Genomic DNA, 23,442 nt, shown 5'->3' with positions numbered 1-23,442 from the left:
TACTCTAGGAATATATATTATAATATAACATATTTATTGAGGAGGTAGGTTTCACTGCCCCTCTCCCTCGGTGAACAGCTGAGCGTGTCATGGTTTTTTCCTCTGGTCAGCCCAGATTTAGACCGGACTGCTGATACAGCCATGTGGCGGTCGTATATTAGCGACTTTGTACACATTCTACGAGTCCACTGGCCTGAGCAAACAGTCTATCAATAAATAAAAAAACAACATAGCGGACATTTATGGCAAGAATAAGGGGTGTGAGAGAGAGAGAGAAAAAGAGAGAGGGGAGTAACTGGAAGGTCATGGCTTTAAGTCCGGTTATGTTGAGCTGTCACTTCACTACTTCAAAGGGTTCTTGTATGAGATGTTCACCAGGCTTTAAGAGTGTCTCTCAAATTACTGTGGAGCATATCCACTTAATTTTGATTCCCCTTTAATTGCCAGCAACTGAAATGACAGCTGAAGCTCAAACCGTAAGCTCTCCGAGTGAAGGACAGACATCCGAGCGCTTCATCTACCATCTTTTAACACACAAAAACATGTCTGAGTGTCCTTGAGCAGGATGTCAAACCCCTCACTGCTCAGTCACAGCAGGTCGCTCTGTGTTGAGTGCATTGGTAAAATTGCATATGAAATGGGAGATTCTAAACAATGAGTCCCAGGTGGCGTCTATCAACTGCTCCCCTGGTAAATAACGGCACAGAAGCAGAATGCGAGCGTCATGTTAAAGCAAGGTTGAGGTAAAGAACGGTTGTGAAAGAAAGCATGTACCAGTGTACTGTATCTGAGATCTTTTTCATAGGAATCGCCTCAGCCCAAGAGTTCAAAACTTTTAATCCCCACCTGAGTGAATCATATTTTGGTATTATTACCAAATATTACCATATTATTTGATTAATAAAACGTATATGTCGTTGCTGTCTGTAACCTCTTATCTCCATATTTCAACTTGTATGTCTTTTCGCAGATTAATGAGAGTTTAAAAGAATTATAAAAAAAGGACGGTTTTGGACATGCATGGTTTCCACCCGACAACGACGATATCTTATTGACATAATGCTTGCCGAGATAGTTCTATGATCACAGACCGGATATTAAAGTGATTCAGTTTTTTCCTGAACTCTGTAATTGTTTCAACCCAGTTTGAACGACGAAAGCTGGGATATTGTCTTTAGTTGAGCGAAGCATTTTGAGGCAGACTTGTGAGTCTCCAGGTCGGTAAAAGGGTGTGGGGGAAGAGAGTGTGCAAACAGGGCTGTCACGATTATGACATTTCACTTGACGATTAATTGTCACACAAATATTTGCGATTAACGATTTAATGGCGTTTTAGTCGTTGAACACCGGCACATATGAATACAAATTCCATCGCTGTTTGGCTTTTAGGCTTTGAAGTTGCACAGGGCAGATATGACAAATAACCTAAATAAACAAAGAAATTACAGACATAACTTTATACTTTCTAGAAAACCTTAATAGTGGAAATAGCCGATCTACAAGCTCACAACGCTTCGCAACACGTTGTGAGCTTGTAGATCTGCTATTTCCACTATTTTTTGAAAATGTATATGAACATTTTTCAACGTGGAAACGATTATGCAAAGATAATTGCGATTAGGTAATAATTGTGATAGGTCTAAGTGCAAAAGACAGGGAGACAGAGCAGGAGAAGAGAGTGTGTGTGTGTGTGTGTGTGTGTGTGTGTGTGTGTGTGTGTGTGTGTGTGTGTGTGTGTGTGTGTGTGTGTGTGTGTGTGTGTGTGTGTGTGCAGTACTGACAAGTTTGCTGAACCATCAGCAGCCATCATTACATTGATGATACGTCACCCAGATCCACTGCCCCGGGGCCCCGGCAGCCACGGGTGTGTTCGGATACCGTGGCCCAATACTTGAAGAGCATCACTATTGATTTGTCGATGCAGACAGATTATGAAATGTGCCTTACTCTTTGCTCTCTCCAATACAGATTTTAATGGAGAACAAAACAATTTTTATCTGAAACGGCCATTGATATGTCAGAAGGCAAATTTTGGAGTAAATGCTTGCCAATGATACTGCTGAAACCGACTGGACCCTAGTGTGTGTGTGTGTGTGTGTGTGTGTGTGCGTGCGTGCGTGCGTGCGTGCGTGCGTGCGTGCGTGCGTGCGTGTGTGCGTGCGTGCGTGCGTCACATCTGTATTACTATACTTGTCAGAGCCAAATATCCCCACAAGTATAATAGAAATAGTTATTGCGAGGACAGTTTTCCTGGTCCTCACAAGAGAAACTGATGATTTTATGTTTAAAGATTTTTAGAGTTAGGCTTACAATTATAAAGATTCAGGTAAGGATTAGGCATTTAGAGCTTATGTTTAGGGCTTGGGATAAAATTAAAGCCCTATTTATTCGTTACACGCCGGTGTCGCCTAACAAAATAGCCAAAGTATAGTAATATAATACAAACGTGCTTGTGTGTGTGTGTGTGTGTGTGTGTGTGTGTGTGTGTGTGTGTGTGTGTGTGTGTGTGTGTGTGTGTGTGTGTGTGTGTGTGTGTGTGTGTGTCTGCTTACGTCGGGGTATTCTTTGACAGGCACAAAGAGTTTCTCCTGCAGGTGGATGATGGGTCCATGGGGATCAGGCAGTTCCAGGGGGTGTCTGTCCTGCAGGCCGTTCACTGAGTCACTGTACATGTCCTTACGTACTCTGTTGATCTCTGGAACATAAAACCAAAAGGCCATAAGGTCAGTACAGGTTAAGAGAATGACAAGCAGCATCTATGTCCGTGTGCAAAAACGTATGACCGCACACTTTAATTAAAGTCTCAATAATTTGCCATTTGTGCTAAAGCCAACAGGCTTTGACTCGCAAAAGTATCAAACCCTGCACTTAGCCTAACATTTGTGACCATACAAAACTAATTGAGGAAACGCTGGCAATTATCTCACAAGTCATCAAGAAGAAATAAAAATCCCTGCAATAAAGATGACTTCTTGGAGCGATGATTAATATTTGAAACTCAGCAAGGACTTAATGCACCGAGTGAGATAAACATGACTTGTAGCTTCTTTTTTTGCCGCTTCGTCTTTATCGCAAGGGGTTACGGCCACCTCAAGACACCTGGGTTCTTTCCCCCAGTGACTTCACTAATATAGCAGTCTGTTTGAGTGGCTAGGGCAGGACAGGAGAGGGAGCAGGAGAATCGCTCAGGCTGAGGTATATGCCTTCAGATCTGATCCCCCTGTCAGATAAAACTAATGGACCTAAAGGGATTGGTTCTCTCTCATACACACAGGCTCTGGAAATGGACACTTCCGTTGGAGTCTCATACAAAAAAAACAAAAAAAAAAACACTCTTGAGTCGTGCACATCCAAATTTCACCCTTTCTTTTTCGCTCGGTCTCTTTCTCACACACTATTATATAGGCCTACACACACACATACACAGCTGAGGAATGTGCTCCAGCGGGGTTGGCAAGACAAAGCGCTCATTCATGCTGCACAGTGCGAGTGTGTAGCGGTGTGATGAGGGTCGACGGCTGCAGCCGTAACACCCTTTAACACAGGACACACACATTGGTCACACCGACTCACTTCCCACATTCAACAAACCCAACACAACACACACAGACACACAATCCTAGAGCTGAGCAGGAGATACTGATATATCGGCAGACAGGAGGCATTCAATAGGGAAAACACTGGGAAGAATAAGAATGCACAGAGTGAAGCAAGGATCATTTAAGAAGTGTTGACGGTGAAATAAATAACTGACTATGGCACGCCTGGAGCAGAGAGGAGTACGCTGTGTGGGGTAAAGCTATACCTCTACCTGTAGGGCCTTGCAGAAACCCTGTTACTCTATTTAAAAACTCAGGCTGGAAAACCATACACTGACACTCTTCTACCAAAATATTAGGCCTGACCTCACAGTGTGACCCTGACTGGAGCCCCCTGGGCCCTCTAAATCACCCATGTTCGGGTCACGGACCAATTGTTATGGGTCACAAGTAAAATATCCCCTTTATTCCTACATTTTTTTAAATTATCAAAACATTTGAAAAAGTTTAAGCAAAGAAATCTCGCCAATTAAATCAATTCCAACATTTTTCAAAGGTATTCCATAAATAAATAAAATCATTTCTATAAAATCTCTATTGGGTCTTGAGCTAAAAAGTTTGGGAACCACCGTTCTAAATAAGGAAAGCTGGTGGATGGCGAAGGAAAGGATAAAAAAAAAATATATATATATATAGGCAATTGCTAAGTGTGATATCTTTCCCCTCGATGTTTTCTGTTAAACTGGCACTACCTTTACATAAAAATCGGCATACCAAAGCAAGCCACAGAGGGGTTTCGGCTTTGGAAAACGGGTCGAGGGGAATTTCCTGTTGGAAGTGAAGAAATGTTTGCTCAGAATCCCCTGATAACAGGATTGACAGGGGCGTGATCGATGGGGTCTCTGACACTGATGAACAAACACACACACACACACACATCTGGCTAACAGCTGTGTGGATCAGTAGCGGGGCAACACCTTTGGGACACATCTGAACCGTACAAACAAGGTGGGAGAGATCCAACCTCGAGCCAACTCCCATTCTGACCCTCATGCATTAGCTCACTGCTCCGTCTAGAGACCACAATCCACTCCTCTCCACCCTGAAACAGGAGAAATCCTCCTCCCTGTGCCGAGGCCCAAGGTTAGTGGGAGGACGCTGTCCATCTGTCCCCACCGGCACCCACTGACAACACAGACCACATCCTCCACTTACGTTTTCTTATGAACATCTGAGGAGGGAAGCAGCAAGACACAAGACGGGAATGTGATCTGGACAACACACGAACCAACCAAGAAAACAAATAACTCAACAAAAAAATAAAAGAGACCAAGAAAAGGCTAGTTCAAAATATGTGTTCACCACTTAAACCCTGAAAATCGAACAAACAAAAGTGATCAACCGTGTGCCACGTTGATTCATCTGAGCTGCTAACTGGATAGAGCCTACATCAATAAACGGTGGTGAGAGCCTTATTAACCCATTAAATCCGGGAACGCATCGATGTCGTTTTAGATTTTAGCTATAACCATTATTTTATACTTTGGCTATTCAAAAATAGCAGATATACAACCGCATAGCTATGGGCTTGTAGATCTGATTATTTAATTTTTTTTATCGTGAAGATTTTTGCAGATCTTTGAATTCATATTTTTAAATTGAATGTTTTTTAACTCAAACCTTTGCTTCTGGGGGTCCCTATTACAAAGTATTTTGAGATTGGTTCGGCGGCCAAATACATATCATTTTGGGGGTCCTTGGCATGAAAAAGTTTGAGCACCACTGATATAGCAACATACGTTTTTCAGAAACCCTGTTTGATTTAGAAAACATTTGTAGATGCATTCCCGGATTGAACGGGTTTAACAAGCTACTGTGTGTCTGTAGAGGTGTGTGTGTGGGGGGGGGGGGGGGGACCATTGTTGATGATGGCTAGAATGGAATTAAACGGTCTGCAGTGTGAAAGTCAAGTGGCTCTACCTGGCTAACGAGACAGCCCACCACCTTCACCAGGAGCATTCATCACTCATGACGACAGAATGAAAAAGGGAAACATGTGCGCAGACGTCGACACCCGTTCCAAACCCCCCCCCACCCCCCACAAACCCAACCTTTTGCAATTCCATTTCCTCCTGCCGAAATGCCACATTAACATAAGGGGGCCGTGCTGGGCCATCAGCGGAGACGTGCGACATTTGACAACCTCTAATTTCGGCGCAGCACAAATTCCACACCCGGGTCTTTTCTGAAGCGCCGCGCGCACCTGAAAATTACCCTCTGCCTCGCGTAGCCGACAAAAGCATTTGTCTAGACGTCCACGTCCTGGCAACGACAAGACGACAGGGGGACAAAAGGAAAACAAAAGAAGGAATGTTGTGATCTGAAATGAAAGGGGAGGGAGGGAGTGTGAGGACTCACAGAGTACTGGGGGAGAGAAGAGCAGGAAATGAAGTAAGGAGAGATGTCCTTCAACTCCGGCATTAGCCTGCACATAGGACATTGTGGCGGAACGTTGTAGTGATGGGAAAAACAGTTCATTTCGGTGAACGAACGAGTCTCGTTCAGTTCACGGCAAAGACTCGTTCAAATGATTCGTTCACGTTCTCGTTCAGTAGCGCTTGCGGTCCCGGCGGAGCGTATACGATGCGAAACGGTAACTGCATGAAATTGTGTGCATCTGATCCCACTGACATGACTGCACAGTCTGCACAGAAACACAGCACTGTCATTCACAATCTAATTGCACCATCTTCTTTGTAATATAATGTGTAGAAGTAATACATTACTGCAATATATAATGTAAAGTTATTTTTATTTCTCGATAATTATTTATAATAACAATAATAATTGTATACAAAGCAGCCCAAGTCAGTACACTCACATGACTATCGATTTCCAACCATGTCTTTAGCCTACTATTAACTTCATGAATTAACTGTAGCATACTGTTTGCATCTTCTACTCAAACTAAAACGTGTTAATTGACCTATCTGTCCTTTGTCTAGGACCATGCATATTTATTTCTTTTGATACTTAAATGTCGTGCTAACACTATCTGTCTTTTGTCCAGGAACAACAGTAGGCTACCTTTATTTCAATTCAAATTGCAATACGCATGCATGTCTATACTGGAAAACTCTACAGCACAGCTTTCTGATGGTCTGTCTGTCGCGGGAGGAATAACAGCCCGCCCGTCGTGTGTGCGGTGTGCGGGGGAGGGGGAGGGGGGGTATGAACGAAATCATGAACGTAACAGTTTCGAGTCATGAACGTATTCGTTCACGCTCACGGCAAAGAACTAGTTCTTAAGAACGGATCGATCATGACCGACACATCACTAGAACGTTGTCGTTTGCTGTGTGTGTGTGTGTGTGTGTGTGTGTGTGTGTGTGTGTGTGTGTGTGTGTGTGTGTGTGTGTGTGTGTGTAATGAGGTTATATGAGGGTGGGGAGGGCTGTAACAGATCCCCTGTCATTCCCCCCTCAGACATCTCTCAGCTCAGCGCTAGTGTGTCACCAAGGACCTGACTCTGCAAACTGAAGCTCGCCCCACACACACACACACACACACACACACACACACACACACACACACACACACACACACACAGCGTTTCACTGTCAGGCCTGTCTAACCACCAATGGGTAGACTAAAACACACACACACTTAGAAAGGATAATGTCTCTATTCAGCTCTTTATCTAGATGACAAGCAGGAAGAAACAAACCTTGACCTTGAGGAGTGACCAGAGGACAGAATGGAAGGGATAGGATAGAAAAAGAAAAGAAAAAAAAGCACAAGAAAGAGAAAGTGCTTTAAAAAAAAAAAAGTGTCATAATGTGTTGGAGTCGAGCTGCCCCTCATTGCTTCCAGGCAAGTTAAACTACTTTTTATTTCATTTTGCCCTCTCTCTCCAACCCCCATACACCACCGCTTTCTATTTTCTTTCCTCTCTAGTTTTGCCCTTTTCTTCTCCAATCTGCAGCGGAGAGAGAAAAATAAAATAAAGAAAATGTCACAGTCCATGTCCATGGAGCCCCTATTTGCCCCGTGTAAGCTCCCATAAAAGAGAAGATTTCTCCTCAATGCAAGAAATTACGTTTCGGGGGTGCGCACCAAGAGGAGGGGATGAGAGGGAGAGAACAGGGGGAATCAAAGGACGGAGGGAAGAGTGGTTTGAGGCGAGAAGAATATGGGAGAGACGGCGGGGCGGGGCGGCTGTCGGCATGAGTAAACGTGAACATTATGCGAGTGAGTGAGGACGGAAGGCCTTTCACTTGCAGGTTCGAGGGATCGCGGCAAGAATGGAAAGAAGCAGAGCACATGGCTGGAAGCTAAAAGGAGCTGGTACATGTGAGCGAGTCTGTACGAGCCTTCTCAGAGGTCAAGAGGAGGCCACACAGCTAAAAAGCCTGTACATTCTTTACATTCCTGTGTCCTGACATCATTAACCGCTACACATATACTTCAAATAGTAAAACTTCTTGTTCTATGCAAAACTCTGAAGCGAATGAAATGCAAAACTCCAGCAAACACCACAAAACTATCGAACTTTATTTACATATCAATGTTCATTCACGGTGAGAATAGGACGCAGACCTTCAGCCAAAACAAAAAAACAAGTCAGCCATCGTACGATCCCTCCATGAGCAAGAAGCCGCCAAGAAAGCCCTCATTCACCCTGGTACACCCTTGACCTCAAATCCCCCTCTCTCTTTCTCTCTCACCGCCTCACTCAAAGGAATGTGTCTCCTACCCCCTGCCGGTGGCTTCAAGCGGGCCCGCTTCCCCGGGGCAGTGGCAGCAGTAGCTGCCCAGTGGTGTGAGATCAGACTTTCACCTATACACACACACACGACCCTTCCCCCAACGCCCCTGGGTGCTCCGCAGGAAAACTAGGCCTTGACTGGAGGGAATGATAATAAAAATAGAGAGCAAAAGAGGGAGAGAGAGAGAGAGATATAGGGTACAAGGGAAATGGAAGGGGGAGGGAAAAAAGTGTGCTACATGTATCCACTCATCTGTGAGTGATCTTTGACAGGCTACCTCTGTGTGAACACAGCACAGGGGGAAAGAGGGAAGCTTTTTATTAACCAGCCCTACCCGATCCAGGAAATATTTTAACCACATTTAACCCTGGCGTCCCCATTTTGGGCACGTCATTATATATAAACATTGGCTCATTATGATAAATGTCTAAGAAAATATGTAAATTGATAACACGGTTAACAATAGCTACGTATGAATCCGTTTAAAAAATAAACACACACACACACACACACACACACACACACACACACACACACACACTATGCTTGGTGAGAATCCCCTGTTTCACTGCATGCCATCTAATGAATTATGGATTATCTGATGATACCCAGACAAACCCTGTTCACTCCTGCACCGATTTGCTCAGGCTGAACAGCCAAACCTGAGCATCTCAACCATCCCCAATGAGGGAACACCTGAAATCACCATTCTCAGTAGGACCCCGCTAATGTCTGACTACCGCCAACGGCGCAGGACACACACCGCAAAAACAATAGCCGATTTTCGGCCACAGACAATCGATGACATGGCATGACAGGGCATTTAGAGTAGTGCCGCTGCTAGTGATCTGGAAGAAAAATGTGGAAGAGACGACCGGGAGGCAGGGACTGGACGAGCGGGGGACATGGATGGAAGAGTAGACAAAGTTGGGCCTCTGTGATCCGACATAATCTGATTAATGTAAACACAGCACTAGGACTTTTGGCGAGGACAGGGGAACAGAGGAGAGGTAAAAAAGAGGAACGCAATGACAGAGGAAGACAGAGAGAGAGAGATGAAGGGGAAGGTCCGGAAGGAGCTAATGTAATCAGGTTTAGGACCGGAGATCAGCCAAGTAGACCTGTCCCACTAGAGGAGGATGGAAAGTAGCCCATTTAGAAGACTAAAATAGACCTGCACCGTAGGGGCACTTTAACTGCTTTGTCCTCACCCTGTAGCTCAATGTAAAATGTCCTCCAGGCCATTTCATATGCAGACATGTGTGTGTGTGTGTGTGTGTGTGTGTGTGTGTGTGTGTGTGTGTGTGTGTGTGTGTGTGTGTGTGTGTGTGTGTGTGTGTGTGTGTGTGTGTGTGTGTGTGCGCGTAGGTGTGTGTGTAAGCAGTGAATAAGCGGTGTGATCAGCTTGCCACAGTAAAGCAGCTTTAGATGCCTTGCGATGCCTGGTATTAGGCCGATAATACCTACCATTGAGCACACCACCAATTAAACCTCCAGCCAACATGATGTTCAATGGTTCGAAAACTAAGAGCCATGTCAAATTTACAATGGTCTGCAATCAAAACTGCATACACACACAGACACATAAAGGGGTGTGGTTGGAACAGGTGGGAGGGGGCAGCACATCATGTATGTTACCCAACCCCCACTCCATGTGCCAGTGGCAAGCGAGGCAAGATTCCAGCGAGGTACAAGCTTTTTCACTTTGATGGCATGCACTTTAGCTATCACAAAGCCCAGCTAACCATTGCGGGGGCAAGGATTTGAGCTTTAATGCACTGCCTCTCCTTTATTCATTCCATAGACGACTTTATCCAAAAGCGACACTCCACTTCAACAGTGGGGAGGGGTTGGCAGTGCCGGCATATGAAAAGGCAGAGACTTCTTTTAAAGCAGGGAAGGGGCAGGAAATACAGTGTGTATCGTTAGGGTTGAGTGAGCCATGAAAATGGATGCATTTCTCTGGCTTATCGACAATTTACAGCCGTCCCTCTCTCTGTCTCTGTCGCTCTTCTGGGGCGTGGTGGGGATAAAAGTTGTCTTCCTTATGTATACGTCTTATTTTTACCCCCACCCCAAGAACCCCAACCCCAGTCGATCTCTACAGTAGCGCCTATATGCGTGGTCCTTTGATGTTCATATGCACATTTTTTTACAGGGCTGTTAATGAGCATGCTGTAAAAATGATTCATATACTCCAAAAGATGATATCGTATGTTGCTGCACTACTATCAAAAAAAAAAAAGAGGGGAAAAAAGGGGAACATCGCCTGTGCTTCAGTCTTGAAATGTGTTATTTCTATACCCTGGGGACAAGTGAAGCTTGGCAACTGAACATCCACTACAGATACCCAGTGCCAGAAACGAGACTTAAAATCTGTGATGTCCCACCGCTGTGCAGTTCCACAGAGAAATCCAGTGACTTCCCTGGAATCGGGGTACATTTTCTGGCTCTGCAAACACCAAAGCAACAATAAAATCAAAACCGTTCAACTCTGCAAATTGTTTCATGTGTCCCACACAAGAGATTGCTCCTCTTACTGTCAATGTTTCACACCCAGACTGGAATTCCTTTTCAATATTGCAATGGTCTCTAAGGAGATATTTCTTTGTTCCTAACGTGCTTTCCTTATTTTTTGCATGGTCACCCACACTGAACCAGCATCGCTGAAGCTGACATGGCTTATTGACTGTTCACCATTGTGGGTTAACATGACCCTGCTATTTAAATGTTTCTTTGCAAATAGCTTTAATATATAAAATATAAAAAACAAAACACCATTATATTAAATGAAATATTTTAACTGTTGTGGCATCAGAACTGGTACACAATTTAGATTTTTGTTTCATCAAATTCTTCCAATTTTACATGTTTATCCTGTATGAGTTCTCTCTCCTGATTGGATGAAATTGGTAAACCGACCTGAAAACATATTTTCTGTTTACTAAAGTGCTGGAGAGACAAGGAGACCCCCGTTACTAAACAAACACACAGTAGCAATAATAGGAATATAGAGCTATTTAACAAATATAGATATATAGTATACCGTGTATCACTACACCCACTTTAATATAAACAACAATGTATAACCCATCCCTCATTCCATCAGGCTCAGAGAGAATAATATCACAGAAGTCATTACAGTACATATAGCAGATATGGCACCGATAAGCGAGCAACAAAGGCATAATACAAATAAATGACTGGTACCAATAATCTAAACAAATGATGTAGTATGGCCAAAATAGGGCATATTTAAGAATTGTATTTTTTTTTGTTTATGTTATTTTGGAAACAGCCGATCTATAAGCTCAAAACATGAGCTCACGACATGTGAGCTTGTAGATCGTCTATTTTCCTTTTTTTTTTTTTACTCGAATAATTGCGATTAGGCTATTATGTAATTGTGACAGGCTTAACACACACAAGTTCACACCGACTCTAGCATATTAATTGCTGGCCCCCACACAGGCTGAGCGTCCTAAAGCGGTTGCAGAAAGAAATGACGGTGCAGTTTGCTGGCAGCCGTGGGGAGAGATTTACGTTGCATGTGTGTGGGATTCTCCCAGGGCAGTCTGGGTAAAAAGCTCCAGCGTCAGGTCTTTAAGCAGATAGGCCACTCAATAAACGACTGGCGTAACAAGGTTTCTGAACCCTCACAGCTTCCATTCCCAGTAAACACACACACACACACACACACACACACACACACACAGTATATATCCTGGGCAAATAGTGAGCCAAAACCTGGCTGGATGAAATACACTTCACACAAATTGGGAAAAGGTGGTCAATCGCACTATTGAAGAAAAAAAAAAGAAGAAAAAAAGAAGCTATGCACACATGTGCACACACAACCACATTTGAACTGGTCCAACACTAGAGCACACAAATTGATGTGGGACTGAGGATACGAGTGCTGTGTGAATGCGAGAGAGTTTTTGTGTGTGTGTGTGTGTGTGTCCTAGCCAGCTAAAGCCCCAAAAGCAGCTCGTTCCGCACTCTGATCAGTGATAGGAACTGAAACTGCCAACGCGTACAGACACACACAAACAAACATATACATACATGTAAAGATCACCTTGCAAGACTGCACTGACATGCATGTGCCCTGACACAAATTAAAGTCCATACAGTACACACATAAAAAGTACCCAAGAAAACACTAGAGAACTCACACATACACACACACACAAAGCTAATGAGCCTGTGTGTGTTCACAGGCGAGGCTCTCCTGAGAGAGAGAACCCACAAAAATAACACTCCAGGAGGGAGGAGGAGGGAGAGCGTACCGCCTCAGAGAAAAAGAAAATCTACTGAACATACGTCAGGAAACAAGCAGGAAATAGCACTACACCTCCTCCTCCTCCGCCTCCTCTCTGAACACCTCTGCATTCAGTCCGATGACAGGCTGATAAGAGCGAACAAAGACTACCTGAATGCCTATCAATCCATCCATCAATACATACACCTTCCCATCTATAATGAATCTACACCTCGTCCCAAACCGGCTCTAACGTAATGCCTAAACAACCATTTTGACGTTGAAACCTGAACTTGTACTAGGATAACAGGCTGATAGGGTATACAAAGACTACCTGAGTGAGCATCAACGCATCCATCCATCCATCCATCCTTCCATCAACTGTGTGGACCAAAGTACGAATAAACCATCCATCAACCTCCCGCATTCGCCTTTTCTGCCCTGAATCATTTCACCACTTTTGCGTTGCCTCTTTGATTGGTGAGGAGATGATGATTGGCTACAGTCAATTAATCCTTCCAAGTCAGCCATCCCCACTCATGACCCATTAAAATTGCATTATTAAAGAATGTGAAACATCCAGAGGTTTAAGTACATAGACAGTGGTTGCCCACCTCTCTCCCGTGCAGATGAATTCCAAGACTAGAAAGTAGGTGAAGATATTGACAGCCATCGAGACAAGTTGCAGAGACTTGCTCATCAACAGTGCTGAATGCAGTGTTTTCTGAGGCTCTATGTCACATCAGGCGACTGCGTGCACGCACATGCTAAATTGGACATGGCTTCATGGGGCTGCTGTTCTCAGAATATGCCATAGCATGTTAGCCTGGTGATTAGGCAACACAAACAGAAAAGCATGGACAAGGTAAGTTTGGAACAGCAAGGGATGAGAGAGAAGGCAGAGAAGGCAGCGAAAGCATAAAAGAGGAATGGGAGAGCAATGTAGCCAAATGGAGGTGAACGATGGCTGGTGAGGAACAAAGCAGTGTTCTCTTGTGAAATGGCTTTGTTAGCGCATGTTCCTCTGCCACGGGATATTTTACTGTCCTGTACGAAAACAACACAGTGGCCCTGGAAACCAAATAACTGTTTAAAACAGTATAAACCAAAGCAAAGCTAAGAAAGTGAAACAACCCTCATAGATAATATCAAAACGGTAGTGACGGCTAGTTTGGATCACCCACATTTGTATCTAGTGCAAAAGCAAAGTACCCAAAAACAAAAAATAGACATGATAAATTGCTGTTCCTGCAAAGTTGCAGTAACACCCCCCCCCCCCCCTCCACTCATTATACAATCCAGCCCGACGCCCAGCAGCGAGGGGTTTTGCGACATCGTATCTGCAGAGCTATTAAGACCTCAGCCTAAAATTAGAAAGAGGGATCATCACATTTGATGATGTGGAACTGCTTTATGGGGCTGTGCGCCAGTGGGGGGCACGCTAGCAGCTCAATGAGCCATGGGAGTGCCAGTTTCCCGCACACAGTGGGGTCTGCCATAGCGTGAGGTGAAACTGGCAGGGAGTGCTGGCTCAATGCTGAGCCATAATGGCCTCCTCTTAATGGTTGCCGCAGGGGGTCAGCGTTCATTATTCTCCATGTGCGGGGACTTTAGGAAGGATCTCTCGGGGTGAACCTTGTGAGCACACACACACACACACACACATACACGTGCTACACGGAGGCACCCTGGGGTGCACAAGCAAAAGAAGGTAATGCTGCAGTGTTTGTCATCATGCACATTATCCAGACACTAATAGAAAAAAGGATACACCTGCACCTCTGGGACGCATTACCTTTTATAGAGGGTCAGTTAACAGTTTAACAGCTTGATAAAGCAAATTTTCACAGTAGTTTCCCTGCTAATTATTCACACCAATTCAAAGCAGATTCAAACAGAGCAGTGTAAAAACAAAAAAAAAAACTTTCCCCAGTTCACCTTTTAAAAGTAGCTCAATAATACCCTCGCTCAGCTGAAACAGCCATCTTACCACACAAATGCACACTTAGGCCCACACCACTCTAAAATACCAAGCAAAGATAGGCCATCTTACTGCTGCTTTTCTGCCATCTAAAGAGGCTGGGATATGTAGCGTTAAATTGGAAGGCACAGCGATAGTCATTTAACGGACTGGCTTTAAGAAGGGAAACCTCATAAGCTGAAAAACGGTTCCACAAATTTGAAAGGATATACTTGGTGAGAGAGCGAGAGAGCAAGAGAGAGACTTGCTCAACTAGGCAACGATACCAGGAGGAACCACATATTTCAGTCCCACAAAATAAAGCTGGTGTCTGTGTGGGTAAAAAGAGAAACTTAAAATGGGAAAAAAAAGGATGCCGAGCTGCCGACAGGCTTACTCCAAACTGGTGGATTATTCGGTGCACACACACACACACACACACACGCAGCATGAAAACATGCATGCGCACACAGACAGATTGTCGGTTCTTCTTCACATCTCGGGGGAACTCATTTCACAGACTTCACCTGCCAGAGGAATCAGGCAGCCAAACAAAAGCGAGACCTGAACCATACTGTGGTGAGCTATGCTGTGCTATTCAACACCCCTGCTTTACTTTAACCCATTAACTATACAGTCACTGTGTCAGTAGAGATGCTCACACATACACACAGAAATATTTTTACCCACTATGGCCTCAGGCATACTCCCACACACACTCATGCTCACGCAAACCCCAAAACAATGTAGGGGATGCGATGTAGAATGGAGCGCAGGATGCATGTTGTGAATACACCAAGATGTGAGGATATGAGATAAGAACGGAGGAGAATAACAGGATGGCGAGTCAGGATGCGAGCTGAAAGGTTGTGTGCGTGCGTGTGTGCGTGAGAGATGGGTTGGGAAGGCCTCAGATTTTAGTTCATACTGTGGCACTGGAACCATCGCCTCTTACCTATTGGAAAGAAGGGAAGCCTTTCCTCTGCGTACCACCAGCAGGGACATGGGCAGAATTAACACTTCCTGTCGCTAGGCAGACTGGCTCTTGGAAGTAAGAGCGCTGCGACTGAGAGGCTTCATCGGTGTTGCCATGTCTGCTTATTATAAGCAACTCTGGGCTGGTTTCTAAAGTGTAGTTGCTTATTTGGGCTAGTTTCCGAATGTCGTTTAAACCAGTTGTTCTCAAAAATCTTCATGTCAAGGACATTGCATGCATTTGTCCACCGACCCCCCTCCCCGTTTAAAAATATTGTTCCAGGGACCCCATACCAGATTTGTGTGTTAAAATGTTTCCAAGAATATTCAAAATGTTTCACTTTTATTCATGATTTTCTTTTGAACCTCTACAAGCTTGAGAGCTTGTAGATCGGCTATTTTCAAATAACCGATGTATATGTTTAAAGTGCTCATGTGGTCTAGTCGCTTCTTTTGGGCTCGTTTTCATAGACCTCGTTGCTTGTCAAAGAGGCCGACAGGGACAGACTACTTGCGGGACTGTCTTTTGTCTCTGTGTGAGACTGTGTGTTTACGTGTGGCTGTGTGGTGTTCAGAACTGGAGATTCACATCCATGGCATAAACAAACATACACATACATTAAAAACTGGAGATTCCCATCCATGGCATAAACACACACACACACACACACACAGGTCTTTCATACTCTCTCTCCCTCTGCGCCGTCACACAACAATGGCAGGAAATGTCCAGCTGTCAGAAGAGGAAGCAAGGGCGGAAAGAAGGAAGGGCTCTGACTGTCAATGTGACTAGGAGAGATAAGTACCGCTTCTGCTTCCTGTCCCACCTATGTAACCATGGAGACAACCACCCCACCTACAGCCAATATGGAGGAGGCAGAAGATATTGCCATTTTCTTCTAGGTGAGATGGGGGGAAAGGAACCTCAAATATCTCCATCTCCCAATGTGATCTAGCCCCTCGCCTTTGTATTCGAGGGAAAGGAAGCCACATTGCTACTTAACGCAAATGCTTTATCAGGAAGTTCACAAAAAGCCAGCGTAATGGCTGCAGATGGCGGGATCGTCATTTCTATTGCAGTTTCATCAAAACAGACACCTAAATAGCGACGGCTAGCAAACAGCAGCTGTGTTTTTATCATACAGATTAGGACAAGCAGTTAGCAACTTCTGTTATCAGCAATGATATCGTCGCTGTTGGGCAGAAACCTTGTAACTCCATATTGCAACGTTTTATAACTTTTGGTAAATGAATGCCCTACTTCATTCGAACAAAGGTAGCAAAAATAGCAGATCTACAATCTCACAGCTTGAAGATCGGCTATTTTCACAATTCTTTTAATAATAAAAAAGGAATGGTTTTGGACATACAAGGTTTCCAACAGACAGCAATGATATAAGTGAGTGATTAGTATTAGGAGCAGTAGAGCTGGAAGCGGCAAACGTTTAGGATCTCTTACTATGTATTGTATCCCTTTCTCTTTCTAACCTGTGCATGTTTACGTGTGTGTGAGAGTTTCGAGTACACAGGGTGAGAGAGAGAAAATGAGGAACAACCACATTCCTTTCCCTCTCATTAGCAGGAAATGAGGTCACACGGTGGCAACGAGGAGCCATTTATACCAACGACGGCCAGAGAATCTGTAAGACAGGACAATTGCCCACAGTTACGTGCTAATGGCAATTAATGTGTTTGTGGCTGTGGAGAGAAACAGGGTCCGACAAGCTGCTATAGCCTCCGATTACCAGCCTAGAAATCAATTCCCTTAGTCAGCATGGGGAAACATGCCAGATAAACAGGTTACATCACACTATAGTAAAAATCTTCAGTGTTCATTCATCAAATTAAAATGTCTAACTCTAAATGAACACTGAGAATTTTACTGTGTAGGTGTGTGTGCCGGCAGATAGAGATCAGAGAACTGGCATCTCCCTTCCTTTACTTCTCAAGTATAGGGCATGCCTAGTCTTGTAGGTGCTGTCTACAAGTCCCAGCCTTTTCTTTTCTTTTTCTGTCCCCGCATACGTGACAAACAGTGGCACTCATATCTTGTTATGGTGTCTCTCTCTCTGATTCTCCTTTTCATCACAGCCAGACTTTCAGAGATCTTGTTCAGGATCAGAATGTTATCTCCCAGTGGAATGTCTATAGACACACACACACACACATACATAATACCTCTTAGACTTAAATGAAAAAATAAAATACAATAAGGAACGTGTGTCAAGTATCTGGATGGATTTCGTGCAGGCCGCCGTCAGGAGGACTTAAAGCTAGATTGTTCTGGGCCAACCATCCAGAGAGACGTTGCATGTGAACAAGTGTTTGGCCTATAAGTTTTCTGTCAAAACTAGTTTATGTCTCTCTGCGCAGAACCAAACAAACAATCTTGGCACGGTTAGGGCAACGCTGAAATGGTCCCTCCATCCCTGAGACACTTCTAAATGGTTTACTTGCCTTGTGGGAAAGACAATGAAAAGAGGAGAGCAGAGAGAGAGAGAAACATAACAGTGCTTTCCAGACCTGGAAAGGTCTTTGCTCTGTCTGCATGGTCCTGTTGAACAGTCTCGTTTATCCACGTTTTTTGGGTGGGGGGCAAAGCAGGGGAGGCCTGACACGACAAGTAATTTTGTCAAGATGAGGAAACTGGGGGAGGGGAGGGCAGAGATAAACAGACAGTCCGGTTTCCACACGACTCGCACCATGATTAACCAGGCAGCCACCCAACCCTTCTTAATCCTGTAACCTCTGATCTACCTCAAAGCGCTCGGGTTGTGAGGACTTACTGAGTCTACAGTATGTGTCTGTATAATCACTGCCAGCATGTGCAGGCATGCACTCTGCTACCAACCATGAGAGCCTGTGTGTGTGTGTGTGTGTGTGTGTGTGTGTGTGTGTGTGTGTGTGTGTGTGTGTGTGTGTGTGTGTGTGTGTGTGTGTGTGTGTGTGTGTGTGTGTGTGTGTGTGTGTGTGTGTGTGTGTGTGTGTGTGTGTTCGCTGTCACAGGCGAAGGGAGTGTCTTGGTAGTGTCCAGGGTGCAGAGAGTCGCTGTCGCTGGGCTGATGCAAACCGACAGGCAACGTTACAGGCCTTTAAGTTCAACACTGGTCCTCACATGAAAGAGAGGCGATGTAGCCCCGAGGCTGGATTACTGCCACAGTACAACACACACACACACACAGAACCATAGAGAGAGAACATGGATAGAAACGAAGCACAGGTGGAAATGGAGAGAGACGGATTGATGAAAGCAAGCTGGAGATGAGAGAATTAACAGGAATAATACACAAGGGTGGGGGGGATAAAGAAGGGTGGGCAGCAGGAGTTGCAGAGTCATGATGCCAAAATAAATATTACAATAAAAAGACAAAGCCAGGAAAAATGAGTCATTCCCATGGGAGAACAGATAGCGATTTCCTCCAGTGGAAAACACAAGGGCCAACGACGGAACATCTTTCACACCGAGCGCTGTACTGCTTCATCTGCAAAATGGATGGCAGTGTAGCACAAACACACCAGGAGAACGTGTGTCAGGTTTTGAGGGAAGGGGAGAGAGAGAGAGAGAAAGCGAGAGAGAGACAGAGCAAAACATAAGAAGACACAGAGGGACAGACGTAGATGGAGGAGACAAAGAGAGAGAGGGGAGAGGGATTTTGCAGTTGGTGATGAGTCAAAGGAGGAACCGAGATAAAGCCGGGGGTCTGGTTCATCGAGAGTGTCAGACGTTCAATAAAAATAAGGCTGGAGGAAGATCTCCCGTCACAAACAGCCTGAACTCGTGTCAGACAAATTCTCTCGAGGAAATGAGAGGAGGGGAGGGGAGGCGTATTAAAAAGGGGCTGACAGAGACGACTCCATCTCCAGACAGACTATTCCTCACCTGAATGTGCCACAACAGCTGGCACCTTGGCACCTCGCTGATGCCCACATCTGTCTCCCTTCCCACTGTATTCACGCACGTACACACACACACACAAACACACAAGCCTGGCAGCCTTTACCCTTTCTCCACAGGACTCTGCATTACACAACAGTCACACATGTCATTCTCCATCACCATAAAAAAAAAGGTGAAGAAAATAAAATGCAAACTATGTGTTCTTCAGTACCGTTTACTGTATATGGAAGCAAATTTACAGCTGGGAGATTCCCCTGCAAGAACAGAAATGAAACCTAAGCGTGTGTATCCATACTGGACATGCTCCAACCTCACAGTAAATGATATGTGACAGACAGACACAGCTGTAATCTCATCCTGTGCAACAAAACAACACCTTGTAGAACGTGTTATGGGCTGGCATCCAGTTGCTCTTACCGAGACAACTGGCCTGCTGGAGGACGTTGAGGGTTAAAGCGGACGGGAGCCGTGTCTGTCCACTAGTTCATATGGCAGGAGGACGCTCAATTCCTTTGACTGAACTTCAAAGCATCAGGGCTGACATGACACCTCGGTGATATAGCAGCTGCCTAAGCGATGGTCATCACCTGAACTGACCCTTGATCTTTAATTCAAGGACCGCTTTTAACCACAGTACTGTAAAATCCTGCAGCTTTTAACCACACTGTAAAATCCTGTGTTAATTTAACTCAACAAGTTTACAAATGGAACCAAATGGACCCTTAGGCTGCATTTGCTTCCATCTGTACATTCTGGAGTTACAAATGGATAAATAAACACTGAGGATTTTTACGGTGTATCTGCTAGTATGAGAAACTAAAGCCAGGCCCACAGGACAATCGGGGAGATTTTGGGCCAGGAACGCCCCTCTCAACAACCGGGGAGACATTCTTGGTTCAAGGCTGATCGGTACCAATTATCTGCCCAGATTATATATATATATGTGACGAGTTCAAAGATCCTCTCGATCTGCTCACAGGGGCAGTCCTCATAACTATCAAACAGGTTTGATTATTTGTGACGGAATTAAAGCAGAGAGCCACTTCTGGGATGTGTCAGAAACGCCTCTGGTGGAATCACAAGCATTGCCCTAGAGCCAAGTCATGGCTGGAACTGCAACTAAATGTTGACATGGTGAGGCAAAGATAACGCATAACGCAACCACAATTCAAACTCGAAAATGGACATCTCGTTCAAGTGCATGCAGGCACGCACGTGCGCATGCAAAGTAAAATCCTCAGCATTAATTTAACTATTGCATTAAATAATGTTATGAATTAACACCCAGCACGTTACCGTGTACTAGCTTGTGAACTGGTTCAAAAATGTCCCGGGGTGCATACGTCTGTCCCATTACCACACAAAGGCCTTTTGTGTATCAGAAATCATGGAGGGAGGGAGGGAGGGGTCAGTGACCTTCCTCTTAGCCAACCAGATGACCTCATTCTCAGCACATAGGAATTCTCCCACTCTCTTTTCCCTGTTCTTTATCACCCTCACCCCCCCCCCCTTTCAGTGCACACAACCAATCAATTGAGTGGGCCCAAAAGCACACTCACTAACCCTTTTCATATAGAGCACGATACATCCACATTCTTTCCTGCTAGTTATCTGTGTTTTATATTCATGTCTTTCCTGTGTTCCAAACGGGTGCTGTAGGGCCCCCTTTGTTTCTCAGTCATTAAAGCCTAATCATACAAACTGAGCCATTGTCTCTGCTCGGTAATCTGGTCACAACCAGTGCACTGATAAGAACGGACGTGCAGACTTTCAAGCTGTAGTGTAAACAGACAGTCAGCAGCACAACACTAAAAACAAATAGCATGGACATAAAAACTTCTGCAGCCGCAACGGGTCTCTCTGGCTTCATCCATGCAGCAGTTCTGTCACTTTTGGGGTATGAACACATAGGCACGAATCACACGAAAAGAAAATCCTGTTTTACATAATGTGTGAGACAAGAGGGCAGACAGCTACAACAGTCGTCTAGTTAGGCTGTTGTCACACTGTGTCCGAGATATCGGGGGAGGAAGGGGCTGTTCGGCAAACTGGAACATTTGAGAACATGCAGAGTGGGCTAGGTGCAGTGTTGCCAGGTCTGCTTATTAGAAGCGACTTTGGGCTCGTTTTTCTGTAAAGTTGCTGGTAAATATTCGTAGTTGCTTATTTGGGCTCATTTCCATTTTTTTTATTCTTGTATAAACCAGTGGTTTTCTAACATTTTCATTAAGGACCCCCAAATTAAAATGTATTTGTCCACGGACCCCCTTCTACCCCCCACCCCATCTGTTATTAAAATGTTAAAAGAAAAAAAAAAAGTTTAATAAACATTTCACACTTTTTTCAAGACTTTAGAAAATAGCAGATCTACAAGCTCACAACGCGTTGCATCGTGAGCTTGTAGATCGGCTATTTTCAAAGATATATCAACAAATAGGTTTAAAGTGCTCATGTGGCCTAATAGTTGCTTCTTTTGGGCTTGTTTTCATAGAACTAGTTTAATTTCTCTCATGAAATCTGGCAACACTGGCTAGGCGCATAAAGTCTCTGTGTGCAGTGGCATCATGCATGTGACTGCTCCTTGCTGCAACATTCCCTGCTATAATGTAGTGAATGTTTCATCACAGTTAAGTAGAGCGCAGAACTCACACAGTCGCAGACTGAAAAAGAAAAACAAGTTGAGCAGTACTCTCTCTCAAGTCTCCCCTTGGCTCCTATCACCTGATCCACAGATACAAACACGGGCGGCCAATTGCGAGACTAGAAAAACGTCCATGGGTGGGGAGAGGGTGGTGTGAGGTTAGGTGGTGGTGATGGGGGCTCAAAATGCCATGAACTCGTTCGTGCAACAGCAGTGTAGAATGACCGAGCCCTTCTGTCAATATCACTCTGTCTCTCACACACACACTGCTTCGAGCCTTGCCTCCATAACCATACCTCTGTTACACACTCATTCGCTTGACATGTGCTCAAACCTGTTCTGTCTCACTCCAAAAAGAAAATACAACTGACATCAGTCAGAGTGTATGCACTCTAAGCTGCCCACGTAAAACAGCATTTAAAAATAAACAAAGAACTGCCTCTCTCTTTGACCGAGTGCAGCACCACTCTCACGCAGAGGTCAAATCTGTGTGTGTTTACATACATACCACGTTTCCCAAGATAGGCAGAGAGCCGATACGAGTGGTGGTGGTGGGGGGTACGCAATTGTTGCGTCACATGGAACTTAATAACCATGTAAAAAAGAGGCTGAGCATAACATTCAAGCGTTTGTTGGAACAGAGCAAGTTGGTTGACCTGGTTTAGGTCAGAGTCCTCTCTACATATTTAATGGCGAAATGCATCGGAGGATTCCCTGTTCCTCTCGCCCTCTGCAAGCCCTTAGGGAAGGTTACGGTGGGGCCGCCTGATCGTGTGGCAAGTCACACAGAAACAACGCACACCGCTAAGGGACAGGTGAATTATTCATCCTCGATTTATAGCCCAGCCCCTACAAACGGGGTAAGAAGCCTAGTTGAGAGTTGCAAAGCCACGGCCCAGGCAGACTGATCTATTGAAGAGATCGGGGGGGGGGGGGGGGGGGGGGGGGGTAGCACAGTATTTCAGAAGAGTTTTGTTTTGTTTTTTTAAAGAGGGGGGAAAAAACGTTTGACAGGGCAAGACAAATGTTGCGAAGGAAAACAGACTTTAACACTGAGATATGTGTACCCCCGATGTTCTAAACTGCAGAAGAAAATACATTTTAAAACCTTGCCCTTCGGCCTTTGATATTTTTACCCGAGTGGAAAAGAAGTGGAAGTTGCCAGGCGGTGAAATAACAGCTCTGTCAAAATTGCAATATGATTACACATTAATCTTTTCTGGTTATTCGTTGTCTAACTGATGGTGTGTCTTGCATCAGCTTCTGAACGTTGCACAGATCAAATTGATTTAAAACATATACACACACACACACACACACACACACACACACACACACACACTATGAGGGATTGTGGGGGGAAACAAACAGCAGATTGGAGGTTAAGTGCTTCGAC

At 44.7% G+C, this 23,442-nt stretch overlaps 1 protein-coding gene across 4 annotated transcripts in view; it reads right to left on the bottom strand.

The window, feature by feature from the left end:
• qkia (QKI, KH domain containing, RNA binding a) overlaps positions 1 to 23,442 on the bottom strand; it is a 90,362-nt gene that overhangs the window by 58,262 nt on the left and 8,658 nt on the right. For all 4 annotated transcript variants that reach the window (XM_084044222.1, XM_084044220.1, XM_084044221.1 and 1 more), the window contains exon 2: positions 2,553 to 2,695. In XM_084044222.1, the coding sequence (XP_083900348.1) occupies positions 2,553 to 2,695 (143 nt within the window). The remainder of the gene's footprint in view (positions 1 to 2,552; positions 2,696 to 23,442) is intronic.

This window comes from Gymnoscopelus microlampas (assembly GCF_963454915.1).
Source record: "Gymnoscopelus microlampas genome assembly, chromosome: 20".
Classification (NCBI taxonomy): domain Eukaryota; kingdom Metazoa; phylum Chordata; class Actinopteri; order Myctophiformes; family Myctophidae; genus Gymnoscopelus; species Gymnoscopelus microlampas.
Note: the sequence above shows the minus strand (reverse complement) of the source record. Positions and strands in the feature narration are given on the sequence as shown.